A 13,600-nucleotide genomic window follows, 5' to 3' on the forward strand; every position below is an offset into this window, starting at 1 on the left:
AGACATTTCCTGTAATTATTCTGTTTGTATACTTCAGTGTAAACTATTTTTGAAATTCTCTATAATGAATTCCGGGACCAACAAATGACCTAAGAATTTACAAATCATGATGTTTCTTTCTCATTTTAGAAATTTGCAGAAAGTGAGGGAATCTACTCAGATATCTACTTCTGAACATTTTGATGTTGTACAGATAGCCAGCAAACAAGGATTCGACGTGACAGTATCTTTTTGTGTGTGTGTGTGATGGAGTCTCACTCTGTCACCCAGGCTAGAGTGCAGTAACACAATCTTGGCTCACTGCAACCTCTGCCTCCCGGGTTCAAGCGATTCTTCTGTCTCAGCCTCCCGAGAAACTGGGATTACAAGTGCTCACCACCACGCCTGGCTAATTTTTGTATTTTTAGTAGAGATAAGGTTTTACCATATTGGTCAGGCTGGTCTCAAACTCCTGACCTTAGGCAATCTACCCACCAAAGTGCTGGGATTACAGGCATGAGCCACCGCACCTGGCCTAGATGATGGTATCTTAATGTCCCCCTGACAGGCAGGATTCTATTAAAGAGCAGGTTTTTATGCTTTGCACCTTCCTGGTAGTCAGTAAATGACAAAGGCGCAAAGAAGTTAATGATCCATTAAAATTATGTCGGACAATCTAAGAGTAGAGATTTTTCTTTTATTACCCCCTAATAAATATGGCTCACTGTTGCAACCAGAATTTGTACTCAGTTCTGATGGGAAAGATAATGGCAGTTTTCTGTGTCTTATACCACAAAATGAAGAGACTTACTACTGCAGGTTTATTAATAATATTTTCCTTGAGCAGTTCTTTTGAATCATGTTGGCCTCTGTACAGATCAAGCAGTTTGTTTATAAGAGTAAGCCTGGGGCCAGGTGTGATGGCACAGGCCTGTAATCCCAGCACTTTGAGGGGGCGAGGTGGGTGGATCACCTGAGGTCAGGAGTTTGAGACCAGCATGGTCTCAGAGACATGGTGAAACCCTGTCTCTACTAAAAATACAAAAAAAAAAAAAAATTTAGCTGGGCATGGTGGTGGGCACCTGTAATCCTAGCTACTTGGGAGGCTGAGGTAGGAGAATTGCTTGAACCTGGGAAGCGGAGGTTGCAGTGAGCCGAGATCACACCACTATACTCCAGCCTGGGTGACAGAGTGAGACTCTGTCTCAAAAAAAAAAAAGTGAAAAAAAAAGCAACAGAAAGAAAGAGCAAGCCTGGGAGAGTTTACAGCCACATGGACACACCTTGGGGCCATGCTTAACTAAGCTTCAGAGTTAATGTGTACCTTATGTTTTTCAGTGTTTCCTAGATCTATGGATTGATTTTGAATCCCATTTCTTCTGCCAGAGTTTAGCTATTTAACACATAGGGAAGCAATACGATTTTATGGTTGATCAGGTGGCCCACAGCGTGAAACTGAGTTTGAATCCTTATTCTGCCACTTAACCACCATGTTACTATGGGCCCTATACAGTATGTGTTTGCTAGGGCTGCCTAGGTATTTGTGGCAATAAGCATCACAAACTGGGTGGCTTAAATAACAGAAGTTTATTTTCTCACAGTCCTGGAGGCTAGAAGTCTGAGATGATAGTATCAGCTGGGTTGGTTTCTTCTGGGGCCTGTCTCCTTGACTTGCGGATGGCTGTCTTTTCCTGTGTCTTTACATGATCTTCTGTGTGTGTGTGTGTGTCTGGGTTCAGATCTCTTTTTATAAGGTGACCAGTAAGATTGGACTAGGAGCTACTCTATTGACTGCGTTTTAACTTAATTACCTCTTTAAAGACCCATTTCCAAATATAGTCACATTCTGAAGTACTGGGATAAGAAACGTTCTTCATGATGTTGTTGTGAGCATTTGAAGAGAGGAGGCATACATGTTTCCTCACACATTACCAGGAATATGGTGATACTCACTACATGTAACTATTTTTATTACAATTATAAATTGTATTCTATCTGACTGTGTCTTCTTTTCCAGTTGTGAGATGACTGTCTGCATGGCTTTTCAATTACTGAGGCCTGGGATTATTGTCATCTTTCTTGCGCCCTCATAGCATCTTAAAATGCTGCCTTCCACAGAGTAATAGGGCAAAAGCCCAAGGAATGTTGATCAAGTGGATGGGTATGAATTTTGTGCTCAGGATTTCTGAGTGGTCTTCTGTGGCTGTTGCTTTGGTGTCACTGTGGTGTCACACCATAGATGGCTGTGAAATGCTCTCAGATTTCCTGGTTCCTGGGGTGGCCTGCCCAAAAACTAGACAAGGACCTGGAGAAGAGTAATCTCTCCATGTCAGGGACAGGAGACAGAAGTCGTTGTGCATTGTCAGGGGAGTAACTGTAAAATCACAGAACCAGATCACCAAACATAAGAATTATCCAAATATTGGAGGCAATTTTTAAATCAGGCAGTATGTCAAAGTGGTTGACTTTCCTGCAATTATTAGCTATCCCCAACATTTCTAGGCTTAATGAGAATTGATAGAATTATTTGATGCTGGTATTATGGTAAATTATCATCTCATGCCCAAGGAATTGACTGTTCTCTAAATTTTTGATATTTCTTGTTTCAACTGGTATAAATGTTCTTTGTTTTTAAAAAGTGCTGCTACTGTCACAACCCAGTCACAGCCTGTGTTAAATACTAGCAAGCAGGGATCCACTAGGATCAGAAGAAGAAGGCCAGATTGCAGAGTCTCTGATATAAGCTGTCCAAGGAGGCCAGTATGCAGCCCATCAATCTGGAGAAGCTTGGATACACTGGAGAATAGTGTGCTTATTAAGTCTACACGTAGCTATAGCATCCATCCATAGCAGATGAGTTACACAGCCTTCATTAACTAGACACAAAGGGTATATCATTCATAGATCATGCTAGATCACTCTTAGTGAATCAACTCTTAAACTGTGAGTCAAGGACACCACCAGCCTCACCAACTAGCTCCTTTATCCTCTATCAGATCAGCTACTGAATCTAGTTAATTTTTCTTTTGAAATACCTCTAAAAATGTTTGTCTTTTATTAAAAGGTTTTAAATAGTAACTATGAGGACTGTCACAAATAAAGAGTGTGATACAGCAAGAAATATGTAGTTGGTCTTTGTCCCAGCTTCCTGGAATACAGCTCCTAAAACCCTTGGAATCTCCAGAGTGATGAGTGTCTTTTGTATGGTAGTGAGAAGGCTGGTAGCTGAGGTCCCCTAGACCTTCAAGAGGGGGTTGGAGATTATTAAGACTAAGAAAGACTGACATGATTAGAAGGTTGGAACTTTCAGCCCCATCCCTGACCTCTAGGGAGAAGAGAGAAGCTGAAAATTGAGGTAATCACCAGTGGCCAGTGATGTAATCTCTTGCATCTGTGCAGTAGAATCACCATAAAGCCCCCAAAACAATAGTGTTTGGATTGTTGCTGAGTTGGTGAAGATACCGAGGTGTTGGGAGGGTGCTGTTCCCAGAGGAGGCATCGAAGTTCTGTGCACCCACACTCTGCTCCCATACCTTGCCCAAAGCATCTCTTCCATTTGGCCATCCTGAGTTATATTCTTTATGATAAACCTAAGTCAAGTGTTTTCCTGAGTTCTGTGAGCCATTTAAGCAGAGTATGGAACCTAAAGAGGGGGGTCACAGAAACCCCTGATTTATAGGTGATTGGTCAGAAGTATAGGTGGCAATCTGGAACCTGTGACTGGCATCTAAGTGGGGAGCAGTCTTGTGGCACTGATCCCTTAACCTGTGGGGTCTGTGCTAACTCTGGGTGGTGTCAGAATGAAATTGGATTGTTGGACACTCAGTTGGTATCTGAAATGTTGGAGAATTGGTTGGTATGAGGAAAAAATTCACACATTTGGTGTCAGGAGAATTGTGACTGACTTCAATGCAAATATATATAAAAATGTGAATTTATATGAAGTAATTTTTAGCTGACCATAACATAATAGTTACATTCATTGATGTGGTTTGACTGTGTCCCCACTCAGATCTCATCTTGAATGGTAATCCCCTTAATCCCCATGCATCTAGGGACAGAGCTGTTGGGAGGTGCTTGGATCATGTGGGCGGTTTCCCCCATGCTGTTCTCACGATAGTGAAAGAGTTCTCAGAGATCTGATGGTTTAAGGAGGAGCTCTTCCTCCTTCACTCCTTACTCTTCTCTCTCCTGTCACCATGTGAAGAAGATCCTTGCTTCCCCTTCCGCCATGATTGTAAGTTTCCTGAGGCCTCCCAGTCATGTGGAGCTGTGAGTCAGTTAAAACCTCTTTTATGTATAAATTACCCAGTCTTGGGTATTTCTTTATGGCAGTGTGAAAATGGACTAATACACCCACCGTTATGACCATAAAGGCTGAAACATGTCTTATTAGGGGTGGGTGAAACATGGAATTAAGTAACTGATTTAATGTTACCTAATTTTTCTGTAAATTGATTTATCTTTCTATTAAAATAAAAAAAACACACACAGCAGAAGCAACAACAAAATCCTTCCTTATTAGTCCCTTGCTGTGCATTTTCACTGTCCTCACAGGTCCCCATTTCCTATTGTGGAAAAAATCCAACCATATCTCCTGACTGCTGTCTTCCCTTCCTTCTGATCATTGTATGATTGCTGGTTTTTCTTTCCTTAGTTCTTCATTTAGGTTTCTCTTTCTTAAAAGTCCCCTGCAGAGTTGCCTTTAAAATTTTATAATTGGTTTAATTTTTCTTTATTTGGCAGAGAAGAGCAAGTTAGTACCTTGTACCAGAACATCAACCTTGTGGAGCCAAGATTAATTCAGCCATATGAATATGTTATAAAGAACTTCATCAGAGAGATAAGACTTCAAAGCACAGAAATGGAAAATTTGGCCATTGCGGTGAAGAGGTATTGAAATCTTTCCTTTATAAGTGGCCTGTGGGTGCTTTAACTTGCTCTCTGACCTGGGCAGCAAATGGACTGAACTGCATTGTCACCCTATGATATTGGTAGACTTACTGAGCTTCAGGAGTCTAGAGCTTTCAAAATTAAGCCAACACTGGAGAAGTAGGTCAGCTACCAATCAATCAATAGGTCGTCATGATCCTATTATATAAACTCTTCAGGATCAGTGACTTGATACAGAACAATTAAGAGATTTATCTTACATCTTGCTGCTTAAAACACACAGGAGAAACTTTATCCAGAGAAGTAGGTGGAACACTATTTGAAGCCTGGCCTTGTTACCTACATGTATGAGACTTTGCGAGCAGGTTACTTAATCTCCCTGAGTTCAGTTCCTGCATCTGCAAAATGAGGATGAATATCTTCACGTCCTCTGGGTGTTAAGACTTAGTGAATGGTATCATGGGTGAGCCCCTCACACTGCCCACCACATGGGTGCTCAGCAGTACTGCTTTGGCTCTCTCTACTCTCTAGCCCTCCTCACTTGGCCCTCCCCCTCTGAACTGAAAGCCAAAGAACTATTAAACTGTTACTCTAATACAGTTCATATAAGCCATAGCTAGCTTACATAGGATATCTGATTGGTGTTAACAGCTGTATCATGCAAAAAAAGAATTTATATGTGTTGTAGTCCAAACATCAGCCTCTTTGCCCCCTGGAAAAACTGCATTCCTTTAACATATATTGGGAAAGAGAGGGCATTGTGTTTGTCACAGTTCTTGTGTGTTGTGCCCCACCGATGCTCCTTGCTGCCGTGTGCTCCACCAGCAGCTCCCAAGACACTGTGCACCCTGCTGGTTTCTGCCTGGAGCTTATAAACACAGCCTTTTTAAAAGGAGGCTGCCCTGTCTGCATAGGGGCGGGTGACTTGTCTTCAATTCTGCTGTCTCTTTATCCCTCCCATCCACATGATGCTGAAACTATCTAGTTGAACTTTTGGAGTAACTAAAGGACATTATAACGTAGGAAAAAAAGTATTTTAAATTCTTAATACGAAATAGGACCTTTCTTATAGTCCCTAGAATCAGGCAAAAGTTAATCTATTCACAAGGGACTTCTTATGAACATTTTTAGTACCTGACTGACCAGTTTTCTCTCAAATTAGCCTTCTAGGGGCTTCCAGTAGGATAAAGCATGGTTCTCAGAACTCCAGATTCTGTAGAGCATGCTGGAGTGTGGATCAGAGCTGGCCTCTTTTGACATGTGACAGGCAGGCACACACATTGATTCTTCAGAACACCCAATAAGTATTAAAACAGACAAACTCACAGGTATACACATAGGTACACATATACAGACCCACACAAAGATATGTGGGTATACACACACATACCCACGACCCCATCTAAATATAATACCATGTGCACCTACAAGGGAAAAAAACAGACTGTCATGCTGGATGTTCTCATTACCAGCTAGGCTGCTTTCTCACGGTGGAGTGAGTACATCACATTAATTCGAGCTGTGTTGGCATCCCCATCCACTCCCTTCTGTGCTGCTGGGGTGATCCCAGAGCCAGGCTCTATGCGGAGCCTAAGTCTCCTAAAGGCTCCTTTCTTAGCTATCAATGACCTCAGGAAGTATTTAAATGGCTACTTGTAAACCATTCCTTGCATTCTTAGCCGTCCATCCTCACCTCTATTTTGGATTGGGGGAGGGTTTTGGCCATTTTGCTCTGCACTGCACCCGAAGAATGGGTTCCCAGTGTCCTGGTGGGAGCCCTGGACTAAGGTCACAGTGGGCAGACATTTCACTAGAAATTAGAAATTGATGGGGCAAGCACTCTGTGGTTATGCATCACCGTGATTTGCAAAAGAAGAAAAATGTTGCTCAGAAGTGAAAAGGGCAGAGAGAGTCCATTACGGAGCAGTCCCAGATGTGTGGGATGGGATGGCTAGAAGTAGGTGGGAAATGATCATAACAAAGGGAGAAAGGATATGTGCCTTAGCCATTTACAGTCCCAGAGTTGACCAAAAAAACCACCAGGCATTGCTATAGAGATACATAATTTCTGGACTTCAGATAACAGGTATTTATAAGCAGAAATGAACTGATTTCCCAAGTTTGGTTAACAACCTTAGACAGGCTATAAGCTGAGGAAGAAGTAAATATGAACAGAAGATAATAATGTTACTGAAAATTTTACTTTGGGGTCTTTTTCCTCCCACAATATTTCCTTGGAGTTTTATGTGGAAGTTGAACCAATGCATGAATAAATTGTATTGTGAGGGAGTGAATAAGTCAAAAGCAGGTAAGTTGCTATAGCAGAGACCCATCAAACTAGAAGACAGAAAATCTTCTATTTAAGCCCTATCATTGATTAATAGCATGTCATTTGTCCAAATGAATCACCTCTAAAGCTCATGGTTTAGATACAAATCAATGTGCTTTGCCTCCATAGAGATGTGATTTATAATCGCACTCGTAACAAACAAAATTTTTCTAAAAGGTAACCTTATCTACATTCTAGAACTTTAGGGGACAAATAAGAAATAATGATTGAGATCTTTTTTTCCCTTCTCACTTTAACATATAACATTGTGAGTTTTTTATAGTGAAATTTCAAAATTATATCTAACCATCACTTTGCCACGGGGTTCTTTTTTTAATCCAGGATTGTAACTCAGTCATGAGAGCAAAAAAAAAAAAAAAAAAACCAAAAAAATTCAGAATTTATTGAGAGCCTCCCAGCACTTTGATATCTTTATTCTTTGCCACAATCTAGTTTAATATCATTTTATCCTATTTATTCATTTATTTGATATAGTCAGGTACCACATCACGATGTTTTGATCAATAAAGGATTACATAAATGACAGTGGTCCCATAAGAATATAATCCTATATTTTTACTGTATCTATTCTGTGTTTAGGTACACAAATACTGGCCATTGTGTTACAGTTACTTGCAGTATTCAGTACAGTCCCATGCTGTTCAGGTTTCCAGCCTAGGAGCAATATGCTATACCGTATAGCCTAGGTGTGAAGTAGGCTCTACCAGCTAGGTTGGTGTAAATACTCTATGATGCTTGCACAATGACAGAAATCTCCAAAAGACACATTTCTCAGAATGTAAGCTAGTTGTTAAGGAATGCATGACCATATCTAGTTTTAAAATGATTTTACACCAAAATGGTCAAATTGCCAATCTCATTTTATTATGTAGATGGAATGGGGAAATATCATTTTGAATGGTGTGTTTCTCTTCATCTGTAATATATAGGGCTTAACATAGATGAGTCTGAAGTTTCTCTTCATGTTTCCAGTTCAAGAGTATAATGAAAAGGTGTGCATCCTTTTGAATTTCAGAGCCCAGGACAAGGCAACTATGCAGTTGAGTGAGTTGGAAGAGGAAATGGATCAGAGGATTCAGGCTGCAGAACATAAGACACGGAAAGACGTGAGTTTCTGGGTTGGCCATTCATTCAGCAGATCTTTATGAGGTGCTTTCTATGGAGAGGGCCCAGACACTCTTCTGGGTATCATGCATGGGTACAGCAAGTCCAGCTTCCCGCAGATCCTCCCAGCAAAGGAATTTTTACTGGTGGTGTTTTTGGGGAGGGGGTAAGAGGAAATAGAAATAATAATCAAATAAAAAAGTAAAGCAAATAAGTTCAGATAGTGACAAGTACAGTAAAGAAATAACATGTGCAATAGTGACTGGAAGAGGAGGCTGCTTACGTTGGGGGTTAGAGGCCTCTTTGAAGGGGTAACATCAGAGACAAAGCCTTGGGAGAAGGCAGAGGCAGCCTTCGTAGAGAAGGTGACTTGACTTTCCATACCTGTGTCACTGCTCACACCCGCTGCCCACTTTAAATCTAGATTAGAGTGAAATTAAAATTCTATCTTCAAACTTTGGTGTTTTATAATGGAATACAGCCATTACTTGGTACCCGAAGAGATTAGTTCCAGGTCTCCCCCGCAACCCTGCATACCGAAATCTGCATGCTCAAGTTTTTATACAAATAATGTATATTTACATACAACCTACGCATATCCTCCAGTATACTTTAAATCATCTCTGGATTACTTATAATACCTAGTATTTAACACAATGTAAATGCTTTGTAAAGAGCTGTTATACCATATTTTTATCTGCATCACTTTTGCTGCTTAAAATATTTTCAGTCTTTAGTGGTTGAATTCACAGATGCAGAGCCTGTGGATCTGAAGGGCTGACTGTATGCCTTTATTCAGCATTATAGGAACCATTTAAAGTTGAAAGTGATATGTTACCTTCAGTGATTTCCATTGAAGAAAGAATTTTTTTCTTATATTTTTGGGTGATTAATGTTTATTGAAAACAGAAAATAGACAATGCTAGGTTAAAAAATGTCACTTTTGTTTCTTCATTCACCCTGTTAACACTGAATGGCAGCAAAATAATGTGCAAGTGGCCTGAACGTTGGCATCTGGGAGACCTCAGTTTGCATCCTGGCCCTGATCGTATCCAGGTGACATTGGGAAAATAACCCAACCTCTGAGCCTTTGTTATTCCATCTCTAAAATGGGATAATGCAACCTACCTGCCTCCACAGGAGTTAAACATGATGATCTATATAAAGTGCCTGCCACAGCACCTGCAATGTGGTGGCTGCACCCAGGTTACCGTCCTGCTCTTTCCTGTGGCTCTTTGTATTCTTGATTCCTTTTAGATTCTTCACCTTAAATGGCTTTCCTGCATATATGCCCTGGGGTGTCTTTGTTGTCCTGTCTCCTTATACAAAGTTTAATAAGAAGCTGGACGTCATATTCATCCACATAAATGGTTCAAGATTCATGGTCCAGCTTCAGAGCAATGGATAACCCCTTCTGCTAGCACTTTCCTTTTGGTAAAAAGGAAAGAGTAAAATCATTTTTCTGCCTTTTTTTTCTCTCCATCTGCTGTGTTTAATCTGTGCACTCATTCATTCATCAAACACATAACAAGCACATGTGTTATTCTGTCGTCATATCTCCTTGCTTCTTCTAGATAAATGCCTCCCAAATTTGTTGCTGGTAATGAGGATATTACCATGGCCCCCACCTTTTAGAACTTCATGTTTTGTTAGTTACAACATCTTTAGTTTCCTTGGCTTCAGTCTGGAGGTGGCAAACCCATGCATCTGTGGCATCATTTCTCTATTCCACAGCAATGACACATGTGGCCTGTAAGCCACCATATACATGTGGTCTGCACACCTCAGCACGCCAGTCCGGGACCTCACTGCCAGCTGAGCAGCTTTGGCACTGTGAGGAAGCTTGTTTGCCTGTCCATCCCAGTGTCCACCTCATACCTTTCTAAAGATAGCTTCTCTGGAATAACGTGCCCAGGCCAGTCTAAGATTTTCCCTCATTTCCTTCCATTCCACACGGCTCCCCTCAGCTCTCCAGGGTTCTTCACCCCCAGCCCAGTGGCCTTGCTGTGCCTGACTCTGCTTTGTCTCCAGCTGTTTTCTTTGCCTTGATGATTATCTCCTCAATCCTTTCCTCCTTCCCAAATTCTGCAAAGCTCAGAGGAACCCTCACTTTCTTCTTGATGCCCTCCCCTGCTCCTCTAGCCGCATTCACCTTTTCCTGACCTGGACTCCTATGGCATATATAGCATGTATTGCATTGCTTCAGTTTTTTTTTTTTTTTAAACTGTAACAGCTTTATGAAGGTCTAATTGGCATGCAACAAACTGCATATGAAGTACAGTATACGTGAAGTTTGGACATATGTATGCACCATGAAACCATTCCCACAGGCAAGATCGTAGGCATAACTATCCACCCTAGAAGTTTGTTCATGCCCCTTGAAGGCATAACAAGCCTTTTTTCCTCCTTTCTTTGCCTCTTTTTGCCAGATAATCATTGTTCTATTTTCTGTCACTGTAGATTAGTTTGAAGTTTTCAGAACTGTATAGAAATGGAGTCATGCAGTATATATTTCTTGTCTGGCTTCTTCCACTCAACAGAATTATTTTGAGATGTATCCATGTAATCAATAGTTTGTTCTTTTTCCTTGCCGAGTAGTATTCCATCACGTAGGGGTACCACAGTGTTTAGCCATTCATCTGTTGAAGGACCTTTGAGTTATTTCCAGGTTTTGGCTATTGCAAATTAAGCTGCTATGAATATACATGTGCAAGTCTTTATAGAGGCATATACTTTTATTCCTCTTGAGTAAATTCCTGAAGTGGAATGGGTTGATCATCTGTGTAGATGACTGTGTATTTTTGTAAGACACTGCCAACCTGATTTCCAGAGTGGTTGTACAGTTACGTTTCAATCAGCAGTGTATGAGAGTCCCATTCTTTCAGCATTCTAATTGGTGTGTAGAGGAATCTCATTGTGGTTTTAACTTGCATATCTCTAATGAATAGTTGTGTGGAGAATCTTTTCTTGGGTTCATTTGCCATGTGTATAATTTTTTTTTTTTTTTTTTTTGCTGAAGTGTCTTGTTTAAAATCGTTGGCTCATTAAAAATATAGTTTTTTGAAAAAATATTATGTTTTGAGAGTACTTTTATATTCTGAATGCAAGTCTTTTATCAGATACCTGATCTATAAATATTTTCACCCACACTGTGACCTGTCTTTTCATTCTCCTAACAGTATCTTTTAAAGAGTATAAAGTTTTAATTTTGATGAATTGTAATTTACCAATTTTTTTCATGGATCATACTTTTCTTGTGGTCTTTAAAAATCTTTAACCCAAGCTCACGAAGATTTTCCCCTATGTTTTCTTCTATAAGCTTTATTGTTTTAGGTTACATTTAGGATCTATTTTGTATTTGGTGCCAAGATATGGATCAATGTTCATATTTGTTTTTTGCATGTAGATATCCAATTGTTCCCACACCTTTATTAAACAAGAGTAACCATTTTCCACTGAATTGCTTCTGCACTTTATCCAAAATAGTTTATTCTATTTGTATAGGTTTATTTCTGGGTTTGGTGTTCTGTTCCATTGATTATTTTGTCTATTGTTATGCTAATATTATGTTGTCTTGATACCTATTGGTTTATAGTATGTCTTGATACCTATTGGTTTATAATAAGTCTTGAAATCAACTAGTATTAGTTCTTCAACTTTGTGCTTTTTTTTAAAAGTTGTTTTGGCTATTTTAATTGCCTTAATTTCCATAGAATCAGCCTCTCAATTTCTTTTTTTTAAAAAAGCAAACAAAAACTCAAAGTCTGCAGGGAGTTTGACTGAACTTCATTGTATCTATAGATCAATTTGGGTAGAATTGACATCTTAACAATATTGAAAATATGATTTATCTATGTCTTAGCAATGTTTTGTGTTATTCACTGTACAGATCTTGTACATCTTAGATTTACTCAGTATGTCATATTTTGATGGTCCTGTAAATAGTATTTTTAAAATTTCAATTTCCGATTGTTCATGGTGAATGTATAGAAATACATTTGAGTTTTGAGTATTTGTCTTGTATTCTGTAGCACTGCTTACATTGTTTGTACACAGTGCCTTTTTATTGGTAGATTTTGTCAGATTTTCTAGGATGATGATTATGAAATACATTAATAATAACAGTTTTATTTGTCTTTCGAATTTGGATGAAGCTTTTTATCTTTCTTGCCTTATTGCACTGGTTAGAAGAATAAAGGAGATGAGAACATTGAATGTGATGTTAGTGGTGTAGTGTTCATAGATGCCTTTATAAGTGGAGTAGAATCCCTTCTGTTCCTAGTTTGCTGAGTATTATTGTTGCTGTTGTTTTAATCAGGAATGGATATTGAATTTTCTCAAATACTTTTTCTGTCTTATGATCATGTTTTTTCTTTTTTAGAATGTTAATGTGGCGAATTACATTGATTGATTTTTGAATATTAAAACAAACTTGCACTTGAGATTGGCCATAATTAGTGATGATGTACTATCCTTTCTATAGATTGTTGAATTCAGTTTGCTAAATTTTACTTAATATTTTTGCATTCATATGTGGAAGAGATATTGGTTTGTATTTTTAATGCCTTTGTCTGATTTTGGCATCAGGCAAATTCTGGTCTCATAGAATGAGTTGGGACATGTTCCCTCCATTCTAGTTTATTGGAAGTTTGTCAAGAGTTGACCTGAGCCACTACCATGTCTCACCTGCATTACTGTAACAATCTCTTATCTGATTTCTCAGCATCTACCTGTTGCAGGTTCGGAATGAAATAGGCCAGTGATCATTTCCTTTATTGAGCTCTTGATAAAATATTTCTTTTTGTTTTGTTTTTGAGGCGGAGTCTCGCTCTGTCACCCAAACTGGAGTGCAGTGGTGTGATCTCAGCTCACTGCAAGCTCCGCCTCCTGGGTTCACGCCTTTCTCCTGCCTCAGCCTCTCCAGTAGCTGTGACTACAGGCGCCCGCCACCACACCCGTTTAATTTTTGTGTTTTTTTTTTTAGTAGAGACGGGGTTTCACCATGTAAGCCAGGATGGTCTAGATCTTCTGACCTCGTGATCCGCCCGCCTCAGCCTCCCAAAGTGCTGGGATTACAGGCGTGAGTCACCACGCCCAGCCTGGATAAAGTATTTCTAAACCCTAAAATGTTTATGTTAGGGTTTGTGGCTGTGGATCTAATGAAGAGACTTGCAGTCAAGTGCATTTTGATGCCAGGAAGGCTGCCTCATTAGCACCTCATTGTGAGACCTCTGTGTCTTCATCCACATGTGAGACAGGCAATACTTGTTGCCT

At 39.8% G+C, this 13,600-nt stretch overlaps 1 protein-coding gene across 1 annotated transcript in view; it reads left to right on the forward strand.

Annotated features, from left to right (window-relative positions):
• Nucleotides 1-13,600, forward strand: part of RASEF (RAS and EF-hand domain containing) — a 77,581-nt gene that overhangs the window by 26,715 nt on the left and 37,266 nt on the right. Inside the window, exons 2-3 of the mRNA XM_033236978.1 lie at nucleotides 4,726-4,872; nucleotides 8,238-8,328. Coding sequence (XP_033092869.1) covers nucleotides 4,726-4,872; nucleotides 8,238-8,328 — 238 coding nt within the window. The remainder of the gene's footprint in view (nucleotides 1-4,725; nucleotides 4,873-8,237; nucleotides 8,329-13,600) is intronic.

This window comes from Trachypithecus francoisi, unplaced genomic scaffold (genome assembly GCF_009764315.1).
Source record: "Trachypithecus francoisi isolate TF-2019V2 unplaced genomic scaffold, Tfra_2.0 Lachesis_group16, whole genome shotgun sequence".
Classification (NCBI taxonomy): Eukaryota; Metazoa; Chordata; class Mammalia; order Primates; family Cercopithecidae; genus Trachypithecus; species Trachypithecus francoisi.